Source organism: Streptopelia decaocto (assembly GCF_964273445.1).
Source record: "Streptopelia decaocto genome assembly, chromosome: 2".
Classification (NCBI taxonomy): domain Eukaryota; kingdom Metazoa; phylum Chordata; class Aves; order Columbiformes; family Columbidae; genus Streptopelia; species Streptopelia decaocto.
The window spans coordinates 77,871,201-77,899,113 of NC_138655.1; the positions used below are offsets into that span (position 1 = coordinate 77,871,201).

At 36.8% G+C, this 27,913-nt stretch overlaps 1 protein-coding gene across 1 annotated transcript in view; it reads right to left on the bottom strand.

The window, feature by feature from the left end:
* The window catches only part of DNAH5 (dynein axonemal heavy chain 5), a gene marked incomplete at both ends in the record, with an annotated part of 124,825 nt that extends 99,213 nt beyond the window's left edge, over positions 1 to 25,612 (bottom strand). The window contains 14 exons of the mRNA XM_082045560.1: positions 603 to 924; positions 1,612 to 1,697; positions 2,437 to 2,544; positions 5,173 to 5,388; positions 7,230 to 7,352; positions 8,070 to 8,177; positions 9,887 to 10,000; positions 10,771 to 10,947; positions 12,681 to 12,818; positions 13,352 to 13,573; positions 15,081 to 15,241; positions 18,597 to 18,681; positions 20,713 to 20,847; positions 25,556 to 25,612. Of these exons, the coding sequence (XP_081901686.1) occupies positions 603 to 924; positions 1,612 to 1,697; positions 2,437 to 2,544; positions 5,173 to 5,388; positions 7,230 to 7,352; positions 8,070 to 8,177; positions 9,887 to 10,000; positions 10,771 to 10,947; positions 12,681 to 12,818; positions 13,352 to 13,573; positions 15,081 to 15,241; positions 18,597 to 18,681; positions 20,713 to 20,847; positions 25,556 to 25,612 (2,052 nt within the window). The remainder of the gene's footprint in view (positions 1 to 602; positions 925 to 1,611; positions 1,698 to 2,436; positions 2,545 to 5,172; positions 5,389 to 7,229; positions 7,353 to 8,069; positions 8,178 to 9,886; positions 10,001 to 10,770; positions 10,948 to 12,680; positions 12,819 to 13,351; positions 13,574 to 15,080; positions 15,242 to 18,596; positions 18,682 to 20,712; positions 20,848 to 25,555) is intronic.
* Between the last annotated feature and the right edge of the window lie 2,301 nt (positions 25,613 to 27,913).

Below are 27,913 nucleotides of genomic sequence, written 5' to 3' on the forward strand. Positions count from 1 at the left end.
AGTATGTTATTAATTCTACAGGATGCTCTATCTGCTGAGGGTGCATGCTCTATACATGTGCATTCATTTGGAGTATACCCATGGATCATAACTCAAAAATCAAATCTATATTGTCCAGACCAGAGGAAACCTCTGTGTCTGTTTTTACCTTAAGCTAGCCAACTGACAGAACTCCTCTCCCCACCGTGATCTTCTAGCACTAGAGTCAGCAGGATATGGCAGAGAGAGAGACAGGAAAGGCTACCATTGAATCTTTGTTGTACATTTCCATAATAATTATTTCTTAGTTATAATGAAAATCTTTCAGTTGCTCCTAAATTCAGGTACAGGAAGTACAGGCACTGCTTATTAATAGAAACACTTTATCAGGAAGTACCTTTTCTTATTCCACCCCTCACTTAAGAGACATCCTAAGTCAATAGCTCAGCATACTTGCATACTGCTACTAGCCAAAGATTCCTTCACACTGCTGTAACCAATGTTTTGTTGAGGGCTGAAACAACAGGAATCCAGTCTGGTCTGTAAAGCTATTACTCTACCAACAAAAAAAATCCACCACATTTTTTTTAAAGAAACATCCAAATCAAAATCAGCTGTTTTACCTGCTGAAGCCATCCCCTGTGGTAGGTCACCTCAAACTCCATAAGAACTTTTGCTACTTTATTGTAGTTGTGGATTATGTGTTTTCCATCTGGCGTTTGCAGAACAGCTGGGTGCTGCTGGAAAGACTTCATGGGCTCCTGGATCTTGTAGAATAGGTGACGTGCCCACAGGATCTTACCAGCTATTGGAGGCAGATTACGAGCCAGTGGAGGGTCCTGCTTCTGCCTAGTGTAGAGCTTACAGACTGTTTCTATGTCATGACCATAGTTTTGAAGTATTTTCTGATACTCTTCATCAATGCCAAGATTAGGGATTTGTAATCTGCTTAGAGAAAAAAAAAATCATTAAAAAAATTCCTTTAATACTTCTGAAATTCTTCTGATACTGTTGCTAGAAAATACAATTGTTCCAGATTCCCTTGCATTCTTTATAAAATAACTACTTAAGCAGCAGTTTTCACTAAATCTTGAACAAATGCTGTCACAACCTGATTCTAAGCAACCAAGATTTAGACCAGATGATAAAAGTTTCCAAGTGAGCCTACATATTTTCTGTTTTGTCACTGTTTTCAAACACTGAGCTGAAATTACGTGCAGCAAACTGTAACCAGTCCACCACTAACAGTCTACTACATTAAACAGAATATTAGAAGAAAACTGATAAAATAAAGACTGAGGCTGTGAATTTATCAAGACAAATTTCACTGTTTCCTAATACAAGCATTTACTCTCTCCTAACTGTACTGTGTTAATAAATTAATGTCATTGTTCAAGGACAAAGCTAAGGCAAATATTCTAATAGCCATAAAGTGTTCCTGTACTTAGGCTAATTTTGAACGATCCTTTAACAGAGCTGAACAGTTGAGTAAGAGGAGGTTGAGTTGTTTTTCATTTGTTTGTATTTAAGGAGAGAGATGCCTCCTGATCTGCTTTCCCAACTTCACACAATCCTCAAAGTGTTATTTCCATTTCCTGGCAGAATTCTAGCAATCTAAACAGGACATAGTACCTTTCAAATTTCTTCAACATACTCAGTGCTCTTTCAGTGTTCGGAATATTTTCAAATGTGATGCTCATGAAAGTCCTTAATTGATCCTGAAGGAGAACAAAGAATTCTACAGCAAAGAACTACGTAAGTCCCAGACCTCAAATATACCAGGTATTATTATTTGTCAGAATTTATCATGCACTATATTATAACTTAATATGTTTATCTAAAACTAACCTCAGTAAGTATCAATTTTCCCTTTCTTCCTTCTCTCAAGAATTAAACAAAATACAACCAACTTGCAAGACATTTTCTTTCCAAGCTCCCTCTGTAGCTGTGCAACCAACAAAAGCTTTTCTATCCTTAAATGTTCCACCATGCTGAGAGCCCTCAGAGAATGCTTGCTTACCTCTTTGGCAGTCAAAGCAAGCCAAGCATTTTTTTCCTCTACAGATACCTTTTCCTTCCACCAACCTCTGATTTCAGAACGATGAGAAAACTAATCATCTGACTTATTTGCACTATGCTTCCATTCACCCAATGAAATAATCTATTTTTTTTTGTTATTACTGCTAGCATAACTTCCAAATCAAGTACATTAATGAAAAAAAAATCCTTTCCTTGCAGGCCCCCAAGGCCCCTTCCAGCCTATTCCATGAAACTGATCTGAATGTTTGATAATAAATGCAAGCTTTAAAGAGGACATACATTAGAATGTTTTTTCATTTTCAGAGTAGAAACTTTGAGATTTGTGTAATTTGTTTGGTGGTAATTCTGATAGAGGTATTTTTGTTTTCATGAGGATTCATCTGTAAATTAAATTTTTATCTGAATCATAAAACGTACATGAAGTTCATTTATCTCTTTGCAAAACTCTTCATAGTCTTGGTCAAAATCAGTCTTCCGTTGATCCAAGAAATTGTAAGGCTTTTTCTTCATGATGTCAACAATGCTCTAAACAGTTCCACAGAAAAAGAAAATTATTAACAAAAAAAAAAAAAAGTCTTATCAAAAAGACTTACTACACCAAAATATTTAGTAAAACAGTTTGTGCACATTCACATTTTACCCTTGCCTTTACTCACCAGTATTTGCTGAGCAACATAAGTAAACCACTTAGATGACATATTTGCAGGAAAAATGTTGGTGCAATGGCCATATGAATTTCATTTTTAGTATTTACTTCTGCTTTAAGTCAATTAGAGCTGACAAAGTCTTGCATTTCATTCAAGATATTTGTTACCCATTAAATATTCTCTCATGCAGAGGTTTATAACTTCTATTTAGGAGTCAATAAAGTTCAACATAGAAAAATATTTTCACATTAGCACTTTCCACATCTTTAAATTAACTGATTCCATACACAGACTATTCAAAAGTCACAGTAAGATGAAGCACATCACCAGCCCAAGACTTAATATAGCTGCTGTCCACTGAAATGAAAGTATATCTTAAGCAGCATCTCCCCTGAGCTGTGTACACAGTTAAAGGACTTCAAATGATGAACTACTGTTCAACTTCCTAGTAGTTTACAACAGTGTAGCTGTGAAGCTCAACACATTTTCAGTACAGAAGATTTCCACCATTTTGTTATAAGTCAACTGAACTTCAGTTTTATTGCTTTGCTGGACAGAAAAATTCCATCTTTTTCTCTAAAAACAAGCAAATCCTACATAGCAACAAAGTGGTAAAGCGTGAAGAACTGCAACATAACTTCCTGCTTTAAAATTTTTTCGAGTCATGTAACTATAGTAATGATCCATGTCAAGTATTTCAGTAGCTCAATACTATCCAGTACCTTCCATGTATTATTTTCTACCTCAGCATGTATAATTCCTGCTCACCCCAATCCCCCTGCAAATGAGATTAATTTCACAGTAACAAGGTCTCACACAAACCTTCGATGGATAATGGGGTATATCTGTATAGAGTGCTGACTGCACCATAGCCTGGGCTAATGATCACAGGCAGCTTTTCAAATACAAATGCCCCAAATAAATGAGATGTCTGTGCTACAGTCTACCAAAACAGTATCTTGAAAGAAACTTGGGTTGCTAAGAAGCCTACTGGGACAGCTTTAGAGAGCAGCTCTCAGTGAAGGGAGTAAAATTTAGAGCAGCCCATACCCATCCTGCCCATGTAGAATAGACTTGGAACAAGCCACCCTTCTAGTTGTGCCCATGTTTCTTCTCAGAATAACACAGAAGAGAACAAGGGAGAGAACTGGCTACTGTGAAGGATGCAGTCAAGGAATCAAAATCCTGGATTGCAACAGGGAGTGAATCAAACCAGAATGGACCAGGGAATTCCTGCATTTTACCACATAGCTATTTTACTAAAACGAAGTGATTAACTTACTGCCATAACAATTGGGAAGGACAGAGTAAACTAAATTAGAATGCAACATTTTTCTGTACTGCCATTGCATCACATGTGATCTCTAAAAGCAGTCTACAAACTCCAGATGTTGAATACTTTTGATTTATTTTAATATTTACAAGTGCCATAATTATGACACTGCACTAGAAGACACACATTAAGGTAAGTTAACTCAGGCTCAGGAAAAGCAGGGAAGATTCTACTTGCTAGAAAAGAAATTCTCAGAAGAAAGGAAAAGGACATGAGTCAGCATATTTAAATTCTTAGAAGAGCTCCTTGCTGTTTAAAGTCTCAGTCCTATTAAATTAAGGACCAGGAAAGAAGCCTTGAATAGTAACACTAACACTCAAAGGGATTTCACTGTTCCAAAAGAAGAAAACTCAACTTGGAGAGCATTACAGAGCAAACCAGCTAGAGAAATTTCTCTTCCTCCCTCACCCCAAAGACAGCCATCTGTGCATTAACTCTTACTTCCCTCATAAGACACACAGCTGTTGATTATGCTCTCAATCTAGAGTACAGTTTTTAAGTAAACCTAATAATCTGTTTTGCTGTGATAAAACTCATTATTCCATTAACAAAAGAAAGTGAATCTGAGAGTCTAAGGTGTTGGGGGGGTTGGCTTGCTTTGGTTTTGTTTTTCTTAAATTACTTATTTCAAGAAATCAAAGTTGTATTTTTTTGTATTTATGTAGCACAGAAACGAAACTGGCTCTTGTTTCACTCCAAGTAACAAGGAAAATCTGACTGCAGCATCAACTACCAGGGCAACACAGCCAGCCTCACTGAAGGGCATTGATCAGGTAGGTATTCCTAGAATAATGGGTAGGAGATGAAGACAGCACTTTACAAATACTTTGCTAGCTATGAAAGTCAGAAATGTTACACTTCTCACTTTTTCCCCTGAGCATAACATAAAACCACAGCTCCAATTATTCCTGTTACAAAGTCCCCCCATTTTATTGCTTTTTTTCAATCAACTTTGATTTTAACACACCTCATTCATGTACCCACCTGTCCTTTTTCATCTTGTCTGCTCACTTCCCCAGCAATCACATGTTCACATTGCTAACTATTACCCAGTAATTTTAGCACAAGTTAAAGAGTTGATTTTTCTCTTGATAAACATTTTCTAATTTGCATCATTATTCATTGTTTAAAGTTCAAGTCAGACTGTCAGGATATCAGAAATTTACTGTGTACCTCATATCTTGTGATCATTCCTTCCAGTCCCTCTATCTTAGACTCCTGTAGAACTGAGTAGGTTTTTATAGTATTGAAAACATCTATTATCTTTACCAGGCGTCGATGAAAGGTTTCAAACTTTCCAAAGATATACACCTCACTAAAATTAAACTGTCTTTCAGCTGGATTTTGTTCCAATTTCTCTTTTACCTTGTGAAAGGAATGTTGATACTCCTAAAAACAAAGAGGAATTTAAACAAAGAATGTCAAGCATATAATAAAAGGGACTGTCATCAGCTAGAACAAAATTTATGCAGGCAGGTATTATCTTAACTTGATAGCAAGTAGTTTTATCAACAATCACGAACACTACAAAGACAGTAACAGTCTCCGAAAACTAGCCCAGCAATACCATTACAGGATCACACATTTCATCAAATGAATGAACTGCACATGTATGTATTTGTACATTCCATCCTTAGCTAGAGCAAAATTCTGTTCCTTCCATTTTATAGCAGAGCTTGATGTGTTTACTGAATACCCAAGACGACAACCCCGATTTCGGTTTTCAGACACTGAAAATAACAATTGTGTGAGGAGCAGTTTTATCAAGTAATGGAGTTCCAAATTTTCCAAAATCACTTTCCAGATCAAAAACATTTCTGAAGTTAGAATGCTGCTCCATCGCAGCTTCCCGTTTTCATTCTGCTTTGCTAACTGGGCACAAACCTTACTCCAAACATGTTTAAATAAAATTCTTCCCAAAGTCAGATTACATAGTCAACAGATTTGCCTGAAATGGTTACTTTTGAGAGTAGTTCTCTTTAAAATACAATGTTCATTGTTTTTTAGCACATATATGTCGAATAACCCCACTTAGAGATATTAACACAAAGGACACAGATTTTCTCAAGTTGTTAGTGACTCAAATTTTAAGTTTTTATCTGTTTAGTTCCAAAAGCTTTCAGAAAATCAAGAGACTCAAATAAAAACCTAACCTTCAACTTATTTTAATACAGCAACTGAATAATTTGCTATATCTTTATAGAAATACACAAATTTACTGCTCATTGCTGATGGTAAGATATATAAATTTATGTTAATTTATGGTAGAACTACACAAGTTTTGTTGTTTCAGAAGGTGTCAGGATACAGTTCTAGTCTTACAAACACATACAATTAACAAATCAAAAAGTAATAATGGAAAAAAACTAATATGAACCTTCCAATAACTACAGGGAGGTTATAAAGAAGACAGAGCTAGGCTCTTCATAGGTAATACATGGACAGAAGCCAAGAGGCAATGGGCATAGATTGAAACAGATGATGAACTGACTGGATGTAAGGATCAAATATTTCACCCTAAGGACAGTCAAGCAGTGAAACAGATTTCCCAGAAAGGCTATGCAGTCTCTCCATCCTTGGAGAACTTTAAGACAGTACTGGATAAAGGACTAGGCAACCAAGCTGCCCCTGTTTTGGCTTTGAGCAGAAGGTTGACCTAAATGTCTGCTGAGGACCCTTCTAAGCTGAATTATCCTATATTCCTATATTCTAGAGATGAGGAAAAAAAAAAAAAATCCCAAAACAGTCATGGAAATGTATGCAAAAAAAAAAAAAAAGAGCTATCTTCCCAACAAGTCTATGCAATCTGAACAGCTGAATTCTTCTCAGTTGACTTAATTGCCCTTTCTGAAGTTCTAGTTTGTCCACACATCTTTGTTTTGGAACATATTCATCTCAGTAACTTCTGCTGTTTTCATTTGTATCACACATTCCTCCTCATCACCCGAGAAGAAAGTTTCTAGAGAAACTCAGGCATGAAAATCCAAGTATTTCTCATATAAAAAGCATAGGTAAATTAGGCTAAGCATTAAATCCTGCTTCCAGAAGATCAACAGACACTGGACTAAATACCTTGTTAGCTCCAATACAAACACTCCAGTTCCAAAGGCTATTTTTCTGGTGCTTCATTTTCCTTCATTGCAACATTGCTTCCTCATATAAAGTTTTCCTAATCATGCCCTTCTGTATCTCACCTTATATTCTGTTTTCCTCATCATTTTCCCACCTACCTGTTTAAGTCTAATGGCTGCTTGTAGCTTTTCCATAACTCTCTCCTGAGGTTGATTCCAGATTGTGGCTGTATTGTTGTTTGTAATGTAGGCTTTACATGCTGTGATCATCTGATTGGTCACCTAAAAGCATTTTGAACCTCGTGAAAAAAAACATTTCAAGACAAAGCAGATTTTGCCATTCTTTCAGTCTCGTCTCACACCTCTGACCAAATACCACTCCCCTAGACAGACTGTCCTCCTTGCAATATCCAGCCTCCAGATCATTACACCACCAAAATGTTGTTGATTAACTATGATCACCCTAAACCTAAATACCTTATACTACCCTTGAAATGACTTTGAGGACTACAAAGTCATAAGTCCTTGACACTTCTGAAAGCAAAAGTAAAAACAAGGGCCCATGAGACAATGATAATTAAGGAACTGGTTGTCCTTCCAACCACATTTCCTTCTTCATGCAGTCATAAGGAGGCTTAAGGGCTATATAAATTTAACATAATTGGTTCTACAAAAAACAGTTCACCACCATCAGAACTCATTGTAATAAAATGTTTCTTGATCTATTCACATCAGGGTTGAGATTAGCCTCGATCTTCAAGAAGTCTGAAAAAATCCTTAGAACTCCAAATTACAGACAGTAAACTAAGTTCTAATTTTGAAGTAGTTTTATCACTATTTCCAATTCTCTGTACATTCCAAAAGCAGTATTAAATTGAGCAAAATGTTGCCTCTTCAATTGCTTTGTCCTTTTGTGTTTTCTGTCTCTCACTTAAGCAACAGCACACAAAAAAAAAAAAAAAAAAACCTGAAAATTTCCTTTCACTCTGTAGCACTGACCTTTACAAACAAAGAGGATATCTTTTCAGACGTATTATAATGCTGAGAGATACTCTGAATCATTTTAATTGCATTTATGAGTCCTGGAATAGCATCCACCATGGACACCTGGAAAGAAACAGAGTCTGAATTCTGCTCAGTACTTGTGTTACCAGACATTAGCTCAATACTTAATTAGAGAACCAAGGAGCATTACAAACATGGTCTTCCTAATGTTTCTGCCCTTGTTTCCCTGGGTGTCTTCTGCAGAGCTGCCTATTCTACTTCAGAATCCAAGCTCTAAAATTCAATTTGGGGGAAAAAATTTCTCCACAGTCTTAGCTGGAAGAATTCTTGTCAGTGAGTAAAATTTGATAGAGACAAAGGCCTCTTCAAAAGTACCGTTTGTTTTCACAAAGAGTATGCTTGTACACTGTTTTGTTAAACCTGGTGTTAGTGTGCATATAAAGAGAGCCAAAAAATAGAGATAACATTCATGGCACTCATTGGAATAAAGGAACTACAATGAACAACTTTCCTATAGCACTGGCATTTAGATTGTAAACAAATAGAATCATAGAACTGTTTAAGTTGGAAACAACCTTTAAGATTGAGTCCAACCACAAACCAGCAGTCCTGTCCTCAGCCGATGAATGATCCAGATTGAAAGAGTTTTTTCAGACAGCTCCTCCTTGCATCTGAATTTCCAAAGCAATTAGTTCTATGCTACTGACAAACTGGTTCTCAAAATTTTACGAGTAAACATCAGTAAGGGAAATGTTCACACTCCATTCCTTGATGGCTTCCACCCCAAGTGCTACATCCTCTCAAAACTAAACATCTGTGAAGCTGGTACCACTTCTTCCTTGGTAAAAGTCAGTACAGGGAGCACAAAGCTGATCATGTTCAACAGACCCTGCACAGTGCCAACAGCAAGTGTGTTCACTTTAACTCTGTTTTGTAGGGGTATCATATTAACACATCATCAGAGAGACTCAAATATCAGATGAGGAAACACTGAAAGAACACACCCTTCTAACACCCTCCAGCAAATGCAAACAAACAGAGCCATGCCATGGTTGCCCAGAGTGCTGCTTGGAAGTAATTTCACTTTGGGAGGAGTACGAAGAGAGAGAGAGAAAGCGGTAGCTAGGATGGTCAAAGCTTTGAGTCTTCATGGATACTCACCACATTTCTCAGACTAGCAAGACACATGTAATCAGTTGCAAAACCAGTTTTAATAAAAGCAACCATTTGCGACCTACTTTAGCAGATAATGGGACAGTGAAAATCCTTCCTCCTATACCATACCTCAGGTTGTCTGGTTATGTTTACTACTTGTTATACTTGCATCATCCTGTTACTATGGTATGAGAGGGTGTTTTATGTTTGCACTTTAATATTTACACAACCGTATTTATGTTTTCCTAACCCCAAGAAGCTGAAAATTGCCTTATAAACATTAGGCTAAGCATGACCTGGCTGCCAACACAAAGTCTAGCTTTTGTTCTTAGCATAGCACCAGATTCACTTTCACCTTCTTATTTTTGCTTTTTTTTTTTTTTTTTAATCTCAAAGATTTCACTTCTTCCCATAGCACAGAATTCAGTTCCATCATCAGACCAGAAGCTTCATAATTACCATGGCAAGAAAATAATAAGTACTTTATTTTGTAGCCAGAAATTCCCACTAGGCTACTTTTAGCATAAGTGAACAAGGTCTCAAACTGGAGATGCATACCTAAAATGCTACCTATGTCATTTCCAAATTTCCTACAAAATACACTCATTTTAGTTGTCTGAAGAGATTTATGTTAAGAATTTAAAAGTTTTGCTTACAGGATCACTATTGTATAATGGGTCACAGTATTTTTCCAGAGAATATAGATACTTCACGTTATCTTTAGCTTCATTTGCTGCATCTGTGATGCGAATATCCAGTGCTCGCCAGTTCTAAGAATAGAAAGTTGAAGAAAAATAGAACTACACACTTCAGAAAAACTGTTTTGAGATCAGTCTGGTTTGACATTAAACACATTTGAAAGCACGGATTTACTTCATAGTTACACTTGTTTACCCAAAATGAGGAACAGATCCTTGTTTTGTTTCAATAACTCAACTGCGAACATACAGTCAGTTCAGACCACTCAGCTCAACAAGTTATGTCAGTAGTAGTGTCAAGTCAAGCTGTTGTAAAATACATAGATATCATATGTTAATTATTTTTGCTTGATGGATGATTAATATATTACCATGTATTTGTTTCACATGTGTCTCACTAAGACTTTTTATTTTATTTACTTATTTTTCTGCTTGTGATGGGTCTTTAACTTTGTCAGCTTGAGAAATTATGACCCCACAAGCAGTTTTGACAGTGTAACAATATGAGAAAGAGGTTTAATTTTTTTTCATTTTCTTTTCATTAAATACCCAGTTCAATAATTCAATTTTCTGATTCAACAATCAACTTTTCATAGATTTATAAACATTTATTTCTGTTGAGCCGTGTGGATGCAGTACATTATCAGCCTTTAGACAAAGGAGATTTAAACTTTAGCTACTCAAGGTGAGGAAGAGGGAAAGACAAAGAAAACAAAAGTCAAAGATGCTTCAATGCTTTTCCCACCAGAAAATGTTATATGATGTTACATATGTCACCAAAACGAACTAGGCTAGACAGAACATTTCTAGTCTTTACAACTATCATAATTCAAAATAGAAACCTTCAGCAGTTTGGATTTAGCAGCAGTGAGTACTCCAAGTACTGCCTTCACATCTGGGCTCTTCAGCTGCTCTATAAGGTAGCTGAATTTCGTCAATCTCTTTTTCCAGTAATCAAGCTCTGCTCGCGGCCCAAGGTCATCAGCTTCCTTTCTCAACTGGTCATTTTCTGCAAGAACCTTTTATCATACAGTAATATTACTGAGTGATGTTGATATTTTTATCCACATGGATAACATGGATTAATTAATTATGTAACTCCTAAAATTAACCTCCCATGATAAATTACGTAACCCAACCACCACAAGAAACCTTAATTTTGCTCGGCCTTTTTAGTTCTGAGATAAAGAGGGAGAAGTATCTCAAGAGCATGTTTACAAACAATTATATAATGTTATCTGCAAATAATCTGCAAAGCATGTTTCAAAGTATGATTTTAACCACTGAGAACAGTATTCACTGAATTGTTGTGTTCCTTTTGCTTTGATTAAATCCACTGGGAATCAATAACTTTTCTACTTTGGTTTTTTGGCTAAGGTGAATCTTTTCTAGCAGCTTATTTGTTACAAGAGGTAGAGATGCTCAGTTTAGTAACCATGATATAAGCATAGACAGAATGCTTTCCCTGTTGCAATATGGACACAAGGATCTCACAGTAAATGTTGAAGTAAGAATAGGAAGGAGCATATTTACTGTCATCCTTCTCCAGTGGGTAATCCAACTATTGGCAGTCAGCTACTTAAGAATATTCTGAAGTGAAGATTGCTTCATTACATTTTTTGAGAAGTATACTATCCACTGAAAATTCCTACTAGCTGTAACATATTCTACTTAGCATTTGACAACACTTCAGTCACACCAAATAGAAGAATGCATTGCAGGTCTACAATATCATTGAACATGAAGGCTTGCACCATTAATATAATGAATGAATTGCAAAAACCATAAACAACTTTGAAATAGTAGAACGGCTCCTTTTACTGTTTTGAAATACATCACTCTTGAGGATTAAGGTAGATTCAGGGGCACTTCAAACTACTTAGGAGGCTTCCTTATCTCTCAGTGGGTTCAGCTTTTCTCTCTGAGCTGGGTAACATGAATTGAAATAATTTCTGTGCACATTTTTATGCTTTCTGAACAAGCTGATGGTTTACATAGATAAGAACACCAGAGGCTTTAATAAAGAAGAGTCTTTCACGGAGCTGATTTCTTAATTTGCAAATAAACGTACCTTTCTGATAAAATCTTTGCAATAATTTTTACAGCCAGAGTAGAGAATAAGGTAGCAACTAAATTACCATTTTCCAGCTTTAAAAGCTATTCATGCTGTCATCTTCCTTATTGTCTGCCTGTACAAACATTACAGAACTTGTTTCTTTGAAGCTTCTATGATTTACCTTGGATTGCTTTTCAGGTGATGCACAGACCACAAGAACCTGATTAATATCATGCAATAATTTAATGCAATAACTCAATTGATACTTTCATTTCTTTCTGAAAAGAACAAGATATATGCTAGGTAGTCTACAAAGGACTTGCTTCTGAGATGAAAAAAATGCAATTAAAAATCTCATCTGCATTTTTTTTTAATTTTATCTGCACTTAAAACAAGTACATTGACCTTACAATACTTCTAACCACATGAAGAGTTTCCATCAGTGAAATGTCTTCTCTTTAAGATGAGATGATTATCAAAAACAGGGAACCAAGCTTCCAGAGACATGCGTATGCTATTTTTACTAACAGATGGAAAAAGCTTTCAATAATGTTATCTTCGAGAAGTAAAATCACAGCAGATATGCCAATAATACTTTAAAATACGGGGATTTATCACATCTAAGCCAACAAGATTAAATTCATCATCTCCCGATACACAGATGTTGTCATATTTCACATTTGTCCAGTGTATCACCTGTTCAATTTGTTTGGTCCATCCTTTCATGCAGACTTCAATTCTTCCAAGAGCATCAATGCTGTTAGCAACTGTCAGGTAATCTGAAGGTCCCCTTAGAGTTTCCAGATCATATGTTTCACATTTCTTCAGATACACCTAAACCACATGTTAAAAAACCCTGAAATGCTGAAATGTTCATGACAAATAATCCAGTACTTTAAAAAGTAACTGTTTGCCCCACTTGGGGTATGTTACTTCATATTCCTGTATCAGTTTAAATTAAACTGGTTTGAGCCAGAACTAGACTCCAGAATCTGGAGAATTTACCAGCCTGGCAGTGCTCACGCTCTTTCCTTCACAAAGGCTGAGTAGGAAATGACAGTTAAAGCAACTGCCTGTCATACATTAATAATTCTATGTTTAAGAGTGGCCACAGCCATTGGAGAGTCAAGATGTTAATAGCTCTAAAGAACTGGCACCAGAGCAGAAGCACCTGTAGAATTGTTAAAGCCACAGATTAATGTATAACAAGTTACTGATGACATCAAACAAAATTGTTATTTTTCCCTCCAGTTTAATAAAATAGATTTTTAATTAGTATTCTGCAACAGCAGTTAATTCAAAAGCTCCAGAGCAAGAGACGTTCTAAGCAGCTAGTTCAACTTCTATTTGCCTCATAAACACACTACCTTTTCCAACAGATTTTGCTGAGTTCCTGATAGTACACTAACAAATGCTTCAAGGGAAGCGAGGAAGTCCTGTTTAATATTGGAAGCTTGTTGAGGATCACCAAGTTCAACCCAGCCATGGTCCATAGTCTGTAAGGCTGGAATGAAGATTTCTGATATCAACTGCTCAACACTTTTTAGCAAGCCATCTCGACCTACATTCATCATATTAAAGTTTACTTCCTGTAAAATAAATGCAATACATGTTAAAATGGAAAACAAAATGTTGCCATCATTACAGTTATTTCAGTCCTATTGCCTTGAGCATCTCAGAAATTACCAGTGTGTGAGTGCTCTTCAAGTGATAACAGCACAATTCTTGCTAGTAGGGCCTGCAAGATTTGCACAGCATCACAGTTTGTCATACAAAACTGAGGAAACAAAGATCTGAATGCATTTGTAAAACACAATGAGAGTATGAGAGACCTCAATTTATAAAGCTCAGTTTAGACAAGTAAAATGATTCCACCCTGCCACTTCTCTAGCTATCAGCATTAACTTTTGAAATATATATGTAGACAGAGATCAATGTACTTAAAAGGCTTAGATATAAAAAGAATTATGATCTATAGTTAATTCTCACTTCCTGTTGCCCAAAGTTTTTGGTCCAGGAAGGATACCTCTTACCCAGTTTGAGATGCAACACCTCACAGAACATATATTTTTCAGACATTCTGCAAAAGCCGCTGAAGATTTCTAAGGTAAATTACGTTGATCTGCCAGGCACTTTTTGCTTCATTAGAAGGTACCACAAGAATTTTTTTCAGCAACATAGTTTAACACCAAACAACTTTTGTCACACATTAGATGTGTCTTCAGACATAACATTTTTACTTTTCAACTTAACTTTTCTAGTTTTAACATGTTATCTACTATCAGCAAGTGCTACATAATTACTTGTGAAAAACACAAAACTTTAAAGTATGTATCTGTAGAAATTAAACAACAATGTGGTGATGACAGCCAGCTCATCCAGCCTTAGCTCTTGTATTTCTTGCATATCTAGGCAAAATACAGTTTTAAAGGTTTTCGTAGAAGAGATGGGGGGTGTTAAAACTCACTGGTTTAGGAGCTGTACTTGAGAATTCCCATTTTGAAGGGTATAGAAAGTATTCCACAACACCAAATTCTCATTTAGCCCATCATTCTTATTTTAGTGCTCCAATTATAGTGCTCCAGCTATAAGATGCCCTACATTTTATTCTGTGCTCCTTGCTACTGAAACATTTGATCCAGCTTTGTTTACCTCAGACCATCAGAGATTTAAGGAGGCTTTCACCAGTAAAAACTTGTCTATATATTATTTGCCTATACGGTCTCAAAAATAAAATTGTTTCTGTTTGTTTTTTGTTTTTTTGTTTTTCTTTTAATGGATTTGCTAGTGCTTGTGAAATTTAGCAGTGTATTATTTAGGTATTGACTAATTACTCTTTGTCATTTTGGACTATCGTGAATTTTCTTCGTTAGCATCATTTCTTCATAGCAATGATACACTTCAAGTTGCTGCTGCTAGCTAATGCCAGGTTTTCCATTCTCCTCTTTTTTTGTCCCATGGTTCATTTAGCCAAACTGTGTCCTTTTACTCATTCCTCCATATCAAAGTTTGTCAAATTACATGCTGAAAATAGCCCATGAGGAAAAATATTTTTAAAAAAGATTATGTACAGTGATCAGCGTCACTGACTCTTACCTGATAGATATTCTCTGTTGTGATAGGTTTAAAAAGATCAGATCTAATGAAGAAAATGCATACACCAGTTAAAGCAACTTCTTTTCCCTCTGTCACAAATACTTTAGGTTTATGCCTTGGCAAATGAGAGTTGATTCCTGTTCCTGGAAGGACAAATTGCTCTGTAGATTCAAATAAAAGAAACATTTTTTAAAATCACTGATTATTTATTCAAATAAAAGTTTTCTAAACAAGCAACTCAGTCATCATTTGTGTATATTTAAGTCTCAGTCTCCTGGAGTTGCCCCATGGGACTATCCTCAGACAGTATACATATCTAGAGTCCTCACAGCACAATGAGAACTATTCCATCTAGTTTTGCATTCTCACATCAAAAGCTTTTCACTTCTATTCATTTGTTTGCTTTCTGTTCTTTTTAAGTAAAGGTTCAGACTCAAGATCCTCTTACATGGCTCTTTATCATGCAGTTGCATATAATGCTCAAAAAAAAACACACACACCCAAAAAAAAAGCGCCACGCAAATGTAATGTATTTACCTCAAAGGAGCCTATTAACAACCGTCTTTCCTTAAAAACATGTAGACAACTCTTAACATTAATTTTTTTAAATAAATAAATAAATAAATAAAGTGCTTCTGGGGGAAAAAAAAAAAAAAAAAAAAAAAAGGAGACAGGCCACAGCAAATTATTTTGGGGAAAAAACAAAACAAACAAACAAAACAAAACAAAAAAATAAGGGAGCTACAAAGGACTTCCCTGTTCTTTCTTATTCCCCTAACAAAAATGTGTTCCTACCATGTTTATTAGGCTGTTGGTACCAATTGCAGCAGTGCCTTTGCAAAAATATTTTCTCAAATTGTGGTTTTGGCCATGTTACTTCTCTGTTATTAGCTTTCTAGTGTTACCTCAGAGAAAAATGTGCATGCACAGGCATTTCAGTGAGACAGTGAAACAATAAAAGGATCAAAAAGTGAAGTTTTGATACTAGCAGTTAAAGGACAACATCAAAAAAAAAAAAAAAAAAATTACAAGTCCCCCGCTACTTTTTTTTCCTGGCTGAAGACCATCTGCCCCAGAGATCCCTATTTTGAATCAGGTGGACAACTATAAGTCCCCTCCCCAACCTTTTCTTCACATCAGCTTTCCTCCTCCCCTTTTTCACCACAGTTCCTGAAAGAGTCTCTTTTTTGTTTACCTCGGAACTATATCAAGGGCTCTGTCACCAGCAATACAGTCTTGACTATGAGAATTTTATTAATTTGATTTATTGCCAATTAAGATGAATTTGCACTATCTTTGTGCTTCAGTAATTACAGAGGCCTCACCAGCAACAGCTGCCCCAGTTTCCAGGGCATTCTCATGATGTAAAGAAACGTAGTAGGTAATCTATTCTGTATTCTCTTATAGAAAAGATGTACTGTTGCTGAAAAGGGTGCTAGAATTTGTTAAGCTGCATATTACAAGTGCCATTCAAAACACTGCAAAAAAACTGCATGTGAGGGCAGGCATAAAACCAGACTTTGAAATGACCCCTTACGGCTCTGGAGTGTCTTCCTGAACTCAGAGATACACAGTCTCTCCTCCACATGGACACAAAGTATCTTGTAGGCACCATTCAAAGGGTCATTTTCTGCCCAAGTGTTCACAGATCCACAACTGAGTCAGAAAACCACATTGTATTTGAGGTGGTGTGTAGCAAAGTGCCCTTGCCAACAATCTTGTTGCTGTATACATGTAATCTTTACATTACAAGTATACAGTTACATGTAATGCCACAAGAGGAAGAGGATGAGAGGGAACAGCCTCAAGTTGTGCCAGGGAAGGTTCAGAATATGTATTAGGAAAAATTTATTCATGGAGAGGGCTGTGAAGCACTGGAACAGGCTGCCCACTGAAGTGGTTGTGTCACCATTCCTAGAGGTGTTTAAAAGGCGTATAGGTGAGGCTCTTAGGGACATGGTTCAGTGCTAGAGTTAGATTATGGTAGGACTTGATGATCTTACAGGTCACTTCCAACCAAAATGATTCTATGATTATGTGAAAAATTCACTTAACTTTACTGCTTAGTAGCTACCACTATAGCTATGATTTTTGCTTTGCTAGCCTGTGAGCCACAGCCCCACAATGATTTGCACAGAAAATTCTTCTACAAATTCTGCACCATCTAAGGAAAAGCATATAGCACAAGCTGCACACTGTGATGGTGTTACCAGTAACTGTACACTCATGGCTGTCAGCAAGGGCAGCCTCCCATACACCCACTTCATCCTACACTCAATTGTCTTCTCCTTTACCACCAGTCTATTTTTTCTTTCTTTTTTTTCCTCCAGTGCACATGGTCTTTTGGGGACTTCTGCTTATTCACTCAATGAACATGTCTGAGTTTTTGTTTATTTTCCTCCAGCTTTCATGTTGCCTGTATCTAGCAGCACATCTCAAAGACCAAAGGCCACCACAATCATACTATAGGGTCATCTGATCACTTTGAGGGTTGGTGAGGGGAACTCTGATTAGATTCCCAGGCTTTTCCCCTTGCCTTACACGTTCTCCAACATACTTCCACCACTTCAACTCAGGTATGTTAAAAGTTGATCTGCAGATTTCTAAATTGGTGGCTGAGTTTGTATTATAATTTAATTTTATTTCTAGGTATGCTTAAATTTTAATAATTAAAGTTGCTTATACTAAACAGTCTTTTCATACCTTTCAGGTATATAGATATATACTGAAAATACATAAACACATATTTGTACAATCTTCTAGGTATATGTTTACATATGTATAAACACAGATATTTCTACAGATACACATAGCCATATTTAGGAGGCCTCTGTACATTCAGGGTAAAAAAGCAGGGTCAAGTCCCACCAACCCATCACAGGGTCTCAGAGGTCACATTGCACCTGGCTAGTCCCAATGGCTGCAGCATTGGAGGTTCTGGGACAGATGTCACAGACAAGAGGAGGATGTCCTTGTCACAGGGGTCCTGAGCTGCCTCCCAGTTGAGAAGTAGGCTTCCCCCAGAAGTGTGGTAACGTGGTGGCATGGGGGAAGGGAAGGGGACATGAAAAGAAGGGATAATGGCCCTGCTACCCACAAGGCAGACCTCCTGGGGTCATCTGTCATGTGACAGGACCATCTGGATGGATGGTCATGTGCCAAGAGCTTCTAGGGGAAAATTGGTGGTGGGACTGGAGAGGAGGGAGTAGAGCTGTCATTATACACATGTGTGAAAGTCCTCTTTTAACTATCAAAAACCATTTTCCAGCCCCCAGGCAATAGTTGCTAGGCTCGCAAGGAAGTGTCTTGCTGTTGCATACTAGCAAAATGCAGAAGTGCACTAAGAAGCTTCAGTAATTTCATCAATCCTCATTCCATGAGCAAGGATTAATGTCCAGTATGACCAAATTGATGTGCATTAACCCCCAATTTATAAGAACTTAACTATTTGCTCTTTTCTTGCACACTTGCTCAGCACAACTATAACATGTTTCAGGAGAACATAAGTTGCTTTACCTGTATCTGTTGCCTCCACATCTTGATAGTAGAACATCAGATGACGCAGACCTCCGGGGGCCAAGAATTTGTCAATGCGTTCTATCTGTTTGAGACCACATTCATATATTTATGTATAGCATACCCACTATGAAAATTTTAACTTGCTCAGATTTTTAACATACACAGCTAACAAGTACACATTTTCATTGTTCACTAATAAAATTATACCAGGCCCAGTTACTACCATCCAAACAAGATGGAGTTTTCTTGTCCTTTAGCAGCACACATCTACTTAATTGAATCACTTAGGTTTTTCCATGCTGAACACAACTGAACATTGCTAGACCATGTTTCAGTTTACTGAGACAACTTAGTTTACATGCTGCGTATCATCTCTCAAACTGAGGGCACAGGGCATTTCTTCATTTACTGAAGTGCAAAAGCACCGCATTGAAGTCCCTCACCCATTTATTCTTACTGCCATTCAGATAACGAGCTGAAAGCAGAAAACACACAGCTGCAATTATTCCATATCACAGCAACAGAGAAAGCCTTTATTTATTTCTGATTTAGACATCAGGACAATTGCACAGTTCTCCACCAATTTAAGGCTGCCATCAAGCACCCTTTAACCATATATTAGTAGTTCAGTCCAGGAATCTCATGTACAGGCCATATAGACCTAGGAAGAAAGTTAATTGCTGTATGCTAGTATGCTGATCAGTGTTTCAGTACCTGAAAGTCTGGTCTAATCTGTTATTTTTCTAGATCTATGAGTCGTTGTTTCACATAGTCCCTAGCTACACAGCAGTTGCACTAGGGAAGGTTCAGATTGGTTATTAGGAAAAAATTCTTCATGGAAAAGGTTGTCAGGTATTGGAACAGGCTGCCCAGGGAGTGGTGGAGTCATCATCCCTGGAGGTGTTTAAAGGTTGTATAGACAAGGTTCTTAGGGACATGGTTTAATTTAGTGCTAGAGTTAGGTAATGGTTTGACTCAGTGACCTTGAGGGTCTCTTCCAATCAAAATGATTCCATGATTCTAATCTTCCAGCAGAAAAGGCTTCTAATTGTAGAAGTCCTTTGGAAACATTTGCTGGTAATATTTGTGCTTCCTAGTGCAGGAAAAATGCTGCATTATCCCTCTTCAATTAATAATGTGCCTGTTACACCAAGATCACGTAAACTGCTATTCCAGAAAATCTTTGGTGAACCTTCAAGATGAGGTCACAACAACTATTACACTTTCCTCTTTTCAAGTATAACAACTTTCAATATTTTCTTCCCTTGACAATTATTCTCAGGCAATATAGTTTGCCAGGAAACCCATTTAGAGATAGAATGCACAAAGGCTGAAACAAGTTCTGCTTTTTAACTTCTGTGACAGTGTTCTGGACAGCTGATTTTCCTATATCGCGTGGAATCACAGAAATGTTGGAAGGGACCTCCGGGAGATGTTGAGGCCAACATCCTGTATCATCAACAGCTCAGGTTATCTAGACCTTTACCTAGGCTGAATCTCAAAAACCTCAAGGAAAGGAATTCCACAGCTGTATTACTCTCCTGGAGAAGAAGGGTCTCTTGGTGTTCAATTTCCAAGTTGTGGCTATTGCCTTTCCTATATCATCTGCAATTGCCCAGAAGAGCTCAGCTCTGTCATCTTCATAACTACTCTTGAAGTAACTGCAGCCCACTCTCTGACTGCCCCTCAATCACTTATTCTCCCTCTTCTCATATTTTACATGCCCTATGTCCTCCACTATCTTCGTAGTCTTCCACTGGACTTTCTTCAGTCTCTCAACAATATTAGCACTGAAATGGGAAAGCATAAGTTAAAGAAGGTACACAGATGGAAGGAGAACACAAAGGAAATTGTTTTTAAAAACACACCCATGTTTCCTCTAGTGCCAGGGAGTAAAACAAGATCTACTTGCTGTCTACCTAGGTTTTTAAAACATATTTATTTTCAAATCACAAAATGTAACTCCTTTGCATATAATACTTATCAAATTCAATGCACCATTTCCTCAGTATACATATTTCTAACTTCTTACTCCCTGCATTAACCAATTCTCACACAGTATTTGATGGTAATATCAGTTCTAAAGCACCCAATGAGCTTCACTATCAATTACCTGGTTACCATCAAGAATAGCATCTTCTACTTCTGCTTTGTCCAGGTTCACACAAGAGGCAATGGTATCCAGTAAGTAATCATGCCTGCCATCCAGTCGAGCACGTTTAGCCTCTCTCTCTTCCTGCAGCTTTTGCTGTTATAAAGCACAGTGGACAATGAATAATTCTCAATGTATTTTGAAGACAAAAAATAAAGAAAATTTAAAATTTATTTACAAAAAATAAAGGCTATTACATTATTCTTCCAAATTTGTGGTTTATGTTTTTAAGGCAGTCTAATTTTTCAGAAGCAACCCCTGTTATGATTCTACAGTTGATTTCCTGTGTTCTATTTTCAGATTTAGCACAAAATTTCTATCATCAGTCTTTTGTACTACATTATTTACACATTGAAAGGCTCTGTAGGGGGTTAAAAAAGAAATATTTTATATGTATAGCACTGTCATTCTGCAAGTTATCTACAACAGCCTAAGTCCTTAGTCCCAGCTTTTCAGACTAGTCACACATGATTATCAAGACAAGACAGGATTCTGACCCTTCTTTGCTATTCATGGAAGATATGGAAGATATTGTAAGCATTCTCTAATCAAGACAGATGCTGCTGGAGGAAGCTAGGGTTTCATACATTATCTCTTTAATATAATGAGAAGTAAAACAAGCCACAAGCCTCAAGGTACACAAGTGTTTACAAATGTGCTCAACTATAGCTATTATACCATTCTTCAAGATGTATGCCTACTCTTCTAATTAAATTGAATTCCCATATGTAATACAACTCATTACATTATAGACAAAATCGCCTACTGGAATACTTAGTGGTATTATTGTGCTTGAGGATTACAAGATTTAATATCATTTCATTTTCAAAAGAAATTTAGAATTAAGTTTCATTGGTGGTAAATTCAATTTTATTTCCCCAGTGGTTATGAAAAAAATCTAGTAACTCTATAAAGTATGCACAAGCGATTTACCCACACGCTTCTGCATAGCCAAAAGGACTTGCATAATACACTTTATACACTTATGTAAATATCTTTCCTGGTTCCTGAAGGAATTTTGAAATGTTTGGTAAACTCATCATTACTATAATAGCATGCCTTCATAGATGCTGAATGCACTGGAAATGTTTTTCCATGTAAAAGACAAACATACAAATCCTATTCTTTACACAAATACGCCTGAAGAATGCAGTAGCGGATTTATTTGTACTGCATGCTATTTTATCTCTGTCATTCCCTAACATGAATTCCGCTTTCCCAAAAATCAAAAGTCATCACAGGATTGGCCTTCCCTACATCTTCTCAAATCAGGCAAGAAATTTTCCCCCTATTTAGACATACAAATAGCGACCATTTGGGGCTGAATCAGCTTCACGCTAGATGATAACACCAGAATCCTAAAATTGGTTGTTTCAGTAATTAGAGCACAACTGATAACACGTATTCAACAAAGAAAAATACAGCCAATACTCTGCCAATTAGCTAGCTTCTGTTTAATCAAGCAAAAAGCTCTTTTTGTTTTACTTAAGCCACAGAGAGACTCGTTTTGTACTCTGCTGCATTTCCAGCATAGAACTCCAGTTATATTGCTATACGAGATATTCATCTTCTGTTGGTTATCTGTTCCGAACTCCACTTACACAGGTGGCCCTTGACGTGTTCACAGCCTAAATTTCTTCTACAAGTTGCTGTTTATGCAGGCTGAAATTATGAGCACCTTTCTCAAACTGGGCAGTGTTTGCTCATTTCAGTTCTTTTAATGTTTTCCAATCCTTTAACTGCAGTCTCTCAAGCCCCGTAACAAACATACCATCTATTGTGTATGGCTGTTCACATAGCAGTAGGCAATAATTGATGTCTAAGTCTGGTCACAAGAGCATTCATTAATATATCACAAAACTTTATTATTTTAAAGAACTGTACCTAGAGAAAACAGGGAATTACTATCTAGATAGTAGAACTATAGTTTTATGAAGATTAAGACATTCTCTTGCATTTATCATGCATCACTTCTGGAGGGCATTTGCGTTTTTCTGGTGGATATCTCTCTAATTAGTATAAGTTGCATGGATATTTTTCCTGATAGACACTACAGTGCTATTCAAGAACACACCCTGCCTGTCATGCTCCCATACCATTTCTAAGAACTTTTTCACCCCACACGCGGTGTTCCCCAATCACAACCTCTCACTTCACTGTTGCTGCAGACATCAGAAGACACTTCTCTCTTCGCTTCTAGGATTAGGTTGCCTCGCCAAAAATAGAAGAAACCTAACTTCAGTGCCTTCAATAGCAAGTCATTAATTTAAATATTTTTTAAAAACTCAGAAGCTAGACTGAAAATTGGTCAAAATATCAGTTCCCTTTGCATACCACTTAAAGTACAAATTTTTAAGATACTCTTTACTTAGGCTTAGGAATCTCAGAGAATGAATTGCAAGAAAATGTTGAGCTTTCTACCTGTCATTCTTCCCTTCTCCCCCCCCCCCCGCCATCACATCTTTAAGGGTTAAGCATAAACGAGAAAAATGGTCATGGAGGAACAAGTAGATTTCTATTCCACATTTGGTTTTTTCCTGATTTTTGCATAGGGGTGTATTTCAGGTCCTCATTTTTTTTGCATCAACCACAATTTCAGTGAAGGAATTCACTAACCTGTTCCAAAATTCAGGTTCTGGATTTCTAGATGTTAATTTTAACTACCCACACATCTTGCTTCAAGTCAACAATGTGGTGTTGGCCTAGGAGTTTTGTATATTTAACGTCCTGCCTGATTCACTACAGAAATATATAACCCTAAATAGCAAACAAATACCAAAAAAAAACAGGCAAGTTTATTTAATTCAAATAAACATAATTTAATAGAACACTGAAAGACTGAGATTTGAAGATGGAAGGATTGCTAAAACACATAAGCTATCATTTGTGTAGGTAAGAGAGGAATTGCTGGTACCTGCAGTAACACTCTCCTCACAAACTCTGAAAAGTATCAGCAGCAATTATGACCAAGGTCATAAAATAAAGCCACCTCATAATGTTCTGTGATGTAGGAAGATCCAGATGGAATGTTATTTACGAGAGATCAATCCTTTCTCACTTAGATATGTGGAAGGATTGTCCAAGTTTTTATATAGTAGAGCTTTACCTCACTTCTTCATTTACAGAACAGCAGCACAGCCATGTTTAGTTTGGGGATTCTTTTCCCCCTCTTAGTTACAAAGGTAAGAAAGGCCACATGACACAGTCCCACAGCAGATGCAAGTCCAAAACTACACTGATTAACCAAAAAGGCCTGATCTGATGATTAGTCTAGTTACAACAAGTAATTTGGTTTATGTTACATAAAACCTTAACATTCCTAATAACTAACTACTAAAAATTTAACACAGGAAACTCATTTCAGTAGACATCTGCTCCTGAAGCAGAATAAAGGGGAGATTCCTAAATCATTTTAGCATAAGCCCAAACCCATAACCATCACACTATCAGTCTAAAGCAACAAATGGCGATTAAGTCAAAATTTAAAAAAAATATGTTTTCTAACTAGCACAGGAGAATATAAGTACACATATTTAAGCAGAAGGTACTAAAAGATCAGAAGTCAGGGATGCCAGAGGTCCTTCCTTTGTAACAGACGCCTCAGAAACCAAATATTGACTACTGCCAACTTCTTCATTATAGAGTGAGTTGCTGATGTGTCTGCAGACACTCTAGAGTTTGCATGAATGTTATTTAGCATTCAAGTCAAAACTACACAAGTTAAAACTTGTTCCGGAACACAGTTTATCCAGCAAATGATGCATTTTGCTCTCAGAATACTGTGCATTACTGAATTTAGACACGCTCAGATCAAAGTCTTACGGATAAGCAATGCACTTGAACTTTACTAGGAAGCTCCATAGTAAAGAAGTGAAAAAGTGTGTTCTATTGTTAATTTACTGTCTTATTCAAAATTTATTTAATCAACATGGCATTCCTCTGTCTCTCCTTTAACTTGCTAAGATGTTTCATATTCCATAAGCGTTGCTCACGGATTTCCCTGTAGAAGTAAACTGCAAAACTTTTACCCTTTCCAAGCACCCTGAGTTTTCAGACACACACATTTCTATGCACTGCTCTCCAAAAATCACACCTTACAGAATTAGGACAGCGTCATTAGCTGACTCTTAAATCTCAAACATAATCAGAGCTTTCCCACATTTGTGGTAACCTATTAACTCAGGAACAGTTAGTTGAAGCGACCAGTTTTAAAATTAGTATAAGAGTCTTAATGACTTCCATAACTTTTTTTTTTTTTTTTTTTTTTTTCTCAGTGCTATGCAGTGTCTTCAAAATTCTATTCCCAACTATGGAAAAGGTGAAATTCAACTTCAATTTTCCTTGGTGGCACAGTCCACCCTTGTTTTGTTGCCAGAACTAGCATCAAGCCCTTTATTGTATCAGTATAACATTTGTAAATTATACCATTACCAGATCACTACAACAGTCTGGACAAGATGCGAGTACTAGTAGTCAAATGCGTAAATATCTCCGAGTGCAAATTTACCTTTCAAAACAAATCATGCAGTTAAGCCTTGATTGTTACTCTACCAACTCACTCATAGGACCAGTTACACAAAAATGCTGCCTCTCATGACAAATACCTACTCAAATACTATATTTTACTTTAAAAGGCAAAGTTCATCCATTTTTATATAATCAGAATATTTTGTGAAACCACTATCATCCACATACAACATCTTAAAAAACACATTTTTCTACATCCTCCCACCTTCAATTCACACCTTTATTCAAACTACACAGTTACTAGTCTGGAACTAGTCCAAAGTTCAGTTTTCCTTACCTTTATAACTCTGCCAATGCTCTGTTTCCAAAGTTTCTTTCTTCCAGCTCTGAACATTGTACTATCTGATTTAATTATTAAGTACTGTTTTTCAGCAATAAGCCTTAGACCATGGAGCAAGCCTCCTGATTCATCATTTTACACTGTCCCCCCACCTTTTTGTTCATATTTGTTTCATTCCTTATCTGTAGAAATCCCCCAAAAACTCTAGAAAATACAGTAAGGACTTAAAAAGCCAGCAACTATTAACCTTAACTCTGTATTTAAAATTCAGTTCTGATGTGCATTTAAATTACTCAAAAACTAAATTGGACTACTTTAGAAACTAGAGGTCTCTAACCCCCAGAATTTACTGCCTATAGCTTAGGAGCTGAAAATTACTGCTACCAACCACAGTGTTGTTAAGGTGATATTGTTTATATACAAACACCGCTCGATACAATTCGTCAGGCTCAAGGGCAACATAACCATCTGCAAAAGTCAATTTTATAACTGTTTATCTGATTTGTGTTTAGGTTTCTTAAGTAATCCTCATGTCAACAGACATCTCTATTTCCTTGTCACACATGACTGTTTAAATATATAGCAACAACAATCAAGCGGCTTTCAAACAGCTCTTACCCACAGACTACTAAACTACCAAGTTTTCTCTTCATATTTTTATACAAGCACATTCAGTCTCAGTTATTTTTCGCTTGTACAATGGTTGCTTAATACAGCAATTTTTCTTCTGCAAGGAATGTAAAGCTTTTTCTTCTTAAAATAGCCTTAATTTTTCCACTTCAGCGACAGAATCTAATCTGACATCCTCTTGAAAATGCCAAGAAAAATAAACTAATGATCCAATTAGGAACAAGAAAAACAATAACTTTTTACAGCTATTTCAGGCCTAACATGCCCCTAAATACTTCTGCTTCCACTCATATCAATCCGAATTACATCTAAAATCAGCTGATAACTCCCATGCTGATAAAAATCACATAAGTAAAAACCATTTCCCTCACACTATCTGATTTTTTCCATACAATTTTCCCCACGTACTATAGCCAAATCTGAATGTATGTTTGAAAAACACTGAAAAAAATCGCATTCAGTGTAAAAGTAAACATCCGTAACTTTCTCTGAATCCTCTACAGCCTTCTCTTAAAATTAAACATGCTATTGAGTATTACACATTGAGTTAATTCTTGAATATATTCAAAACACTGAGGAATTATTTACTTTGCAGGATATAAGTGATTTATTATGTAAAAACTCAGCCCAACAGGCTTAATTTTGCCATGCATCAACAACAAATAAATAAATCTCTCAAAGACCCACCTAAGAATCATGGAGCTTTTTCATAAAACAATGTAAGGTCATAGCAACTAACTCGCAGAACCACAAGATTGTGTAGGTCTAAAGAGATCTCTGGAAGTCATCTAGTTTGATCTTCTGCTCAAAACATATCGAATTAGAGAGTGTTTCTCAGAGATGCATGCAGTTGAGTTTTGAGTATCTCAAGGGATGGCAATTCCACAGCCTTGTGGGCACTGCAGTAGTGTTCGACCATCCAACATAAAGATTGTTCCCATCTAACTGGAATCTCCTATGTTTCAGCTTGTGTATGTTGGCTCTTATTACCATACACTTTAATAAGAAGTTCAGCTCTGTCATCTCTCTACCCTCCCATTAGGCAATCGTAGGCTGCAATAATATCTGCCCTTAACCTTTTCTTCCTAGGGATGAAGAAACCTGGTTCTCTGAGTATATTCTCATGCATCACACACTCTGGACTCCTGACCATCTTGATGACCCACAGATGACCTTACTCTGTCACCCTGCTGACTATTTCAGCTCTGTTTGTGGTCAGCATTCTGTGCTGTGATGTGCATTACTGGCTCACGTTCAGCTTGGTGTGGAACAAAATCCTTCAGTACTTCTATGTAAACCTGCTATCTAGCAAGTTGGCCACTGGCCTGTATTGTCATACAAGGTCATCCCACCCTAACTGTAGGACCTAGTATGTTCTTTCATTGAGTTTCTTGAGGTTCTTTTCAGTTCATTTCTCAAGCACATCTAGGTTTGTTTGAACAGAACCCCTTCCCTCCATATATCAGCCTCTTCCCACAGTTTATCATCAATAGACCCGCAGAGAGTGTACTCTGTCCCATCATTCACATTATTTGTAAAGACACGAAACAATTTTAGCCTAAGTATCAATCCCTGAGGGACACCACTTGCAACTGGCCGCTAGCTGGACTTGATACTGGCTGAAGTCTGCTTGTCAGCCAATCTCCCACCCAAATTATCAGACAATTATCCAGTCCATATATATCACAAGTCTGACTCTAAGGATATTACAGGACACTTTGTCAA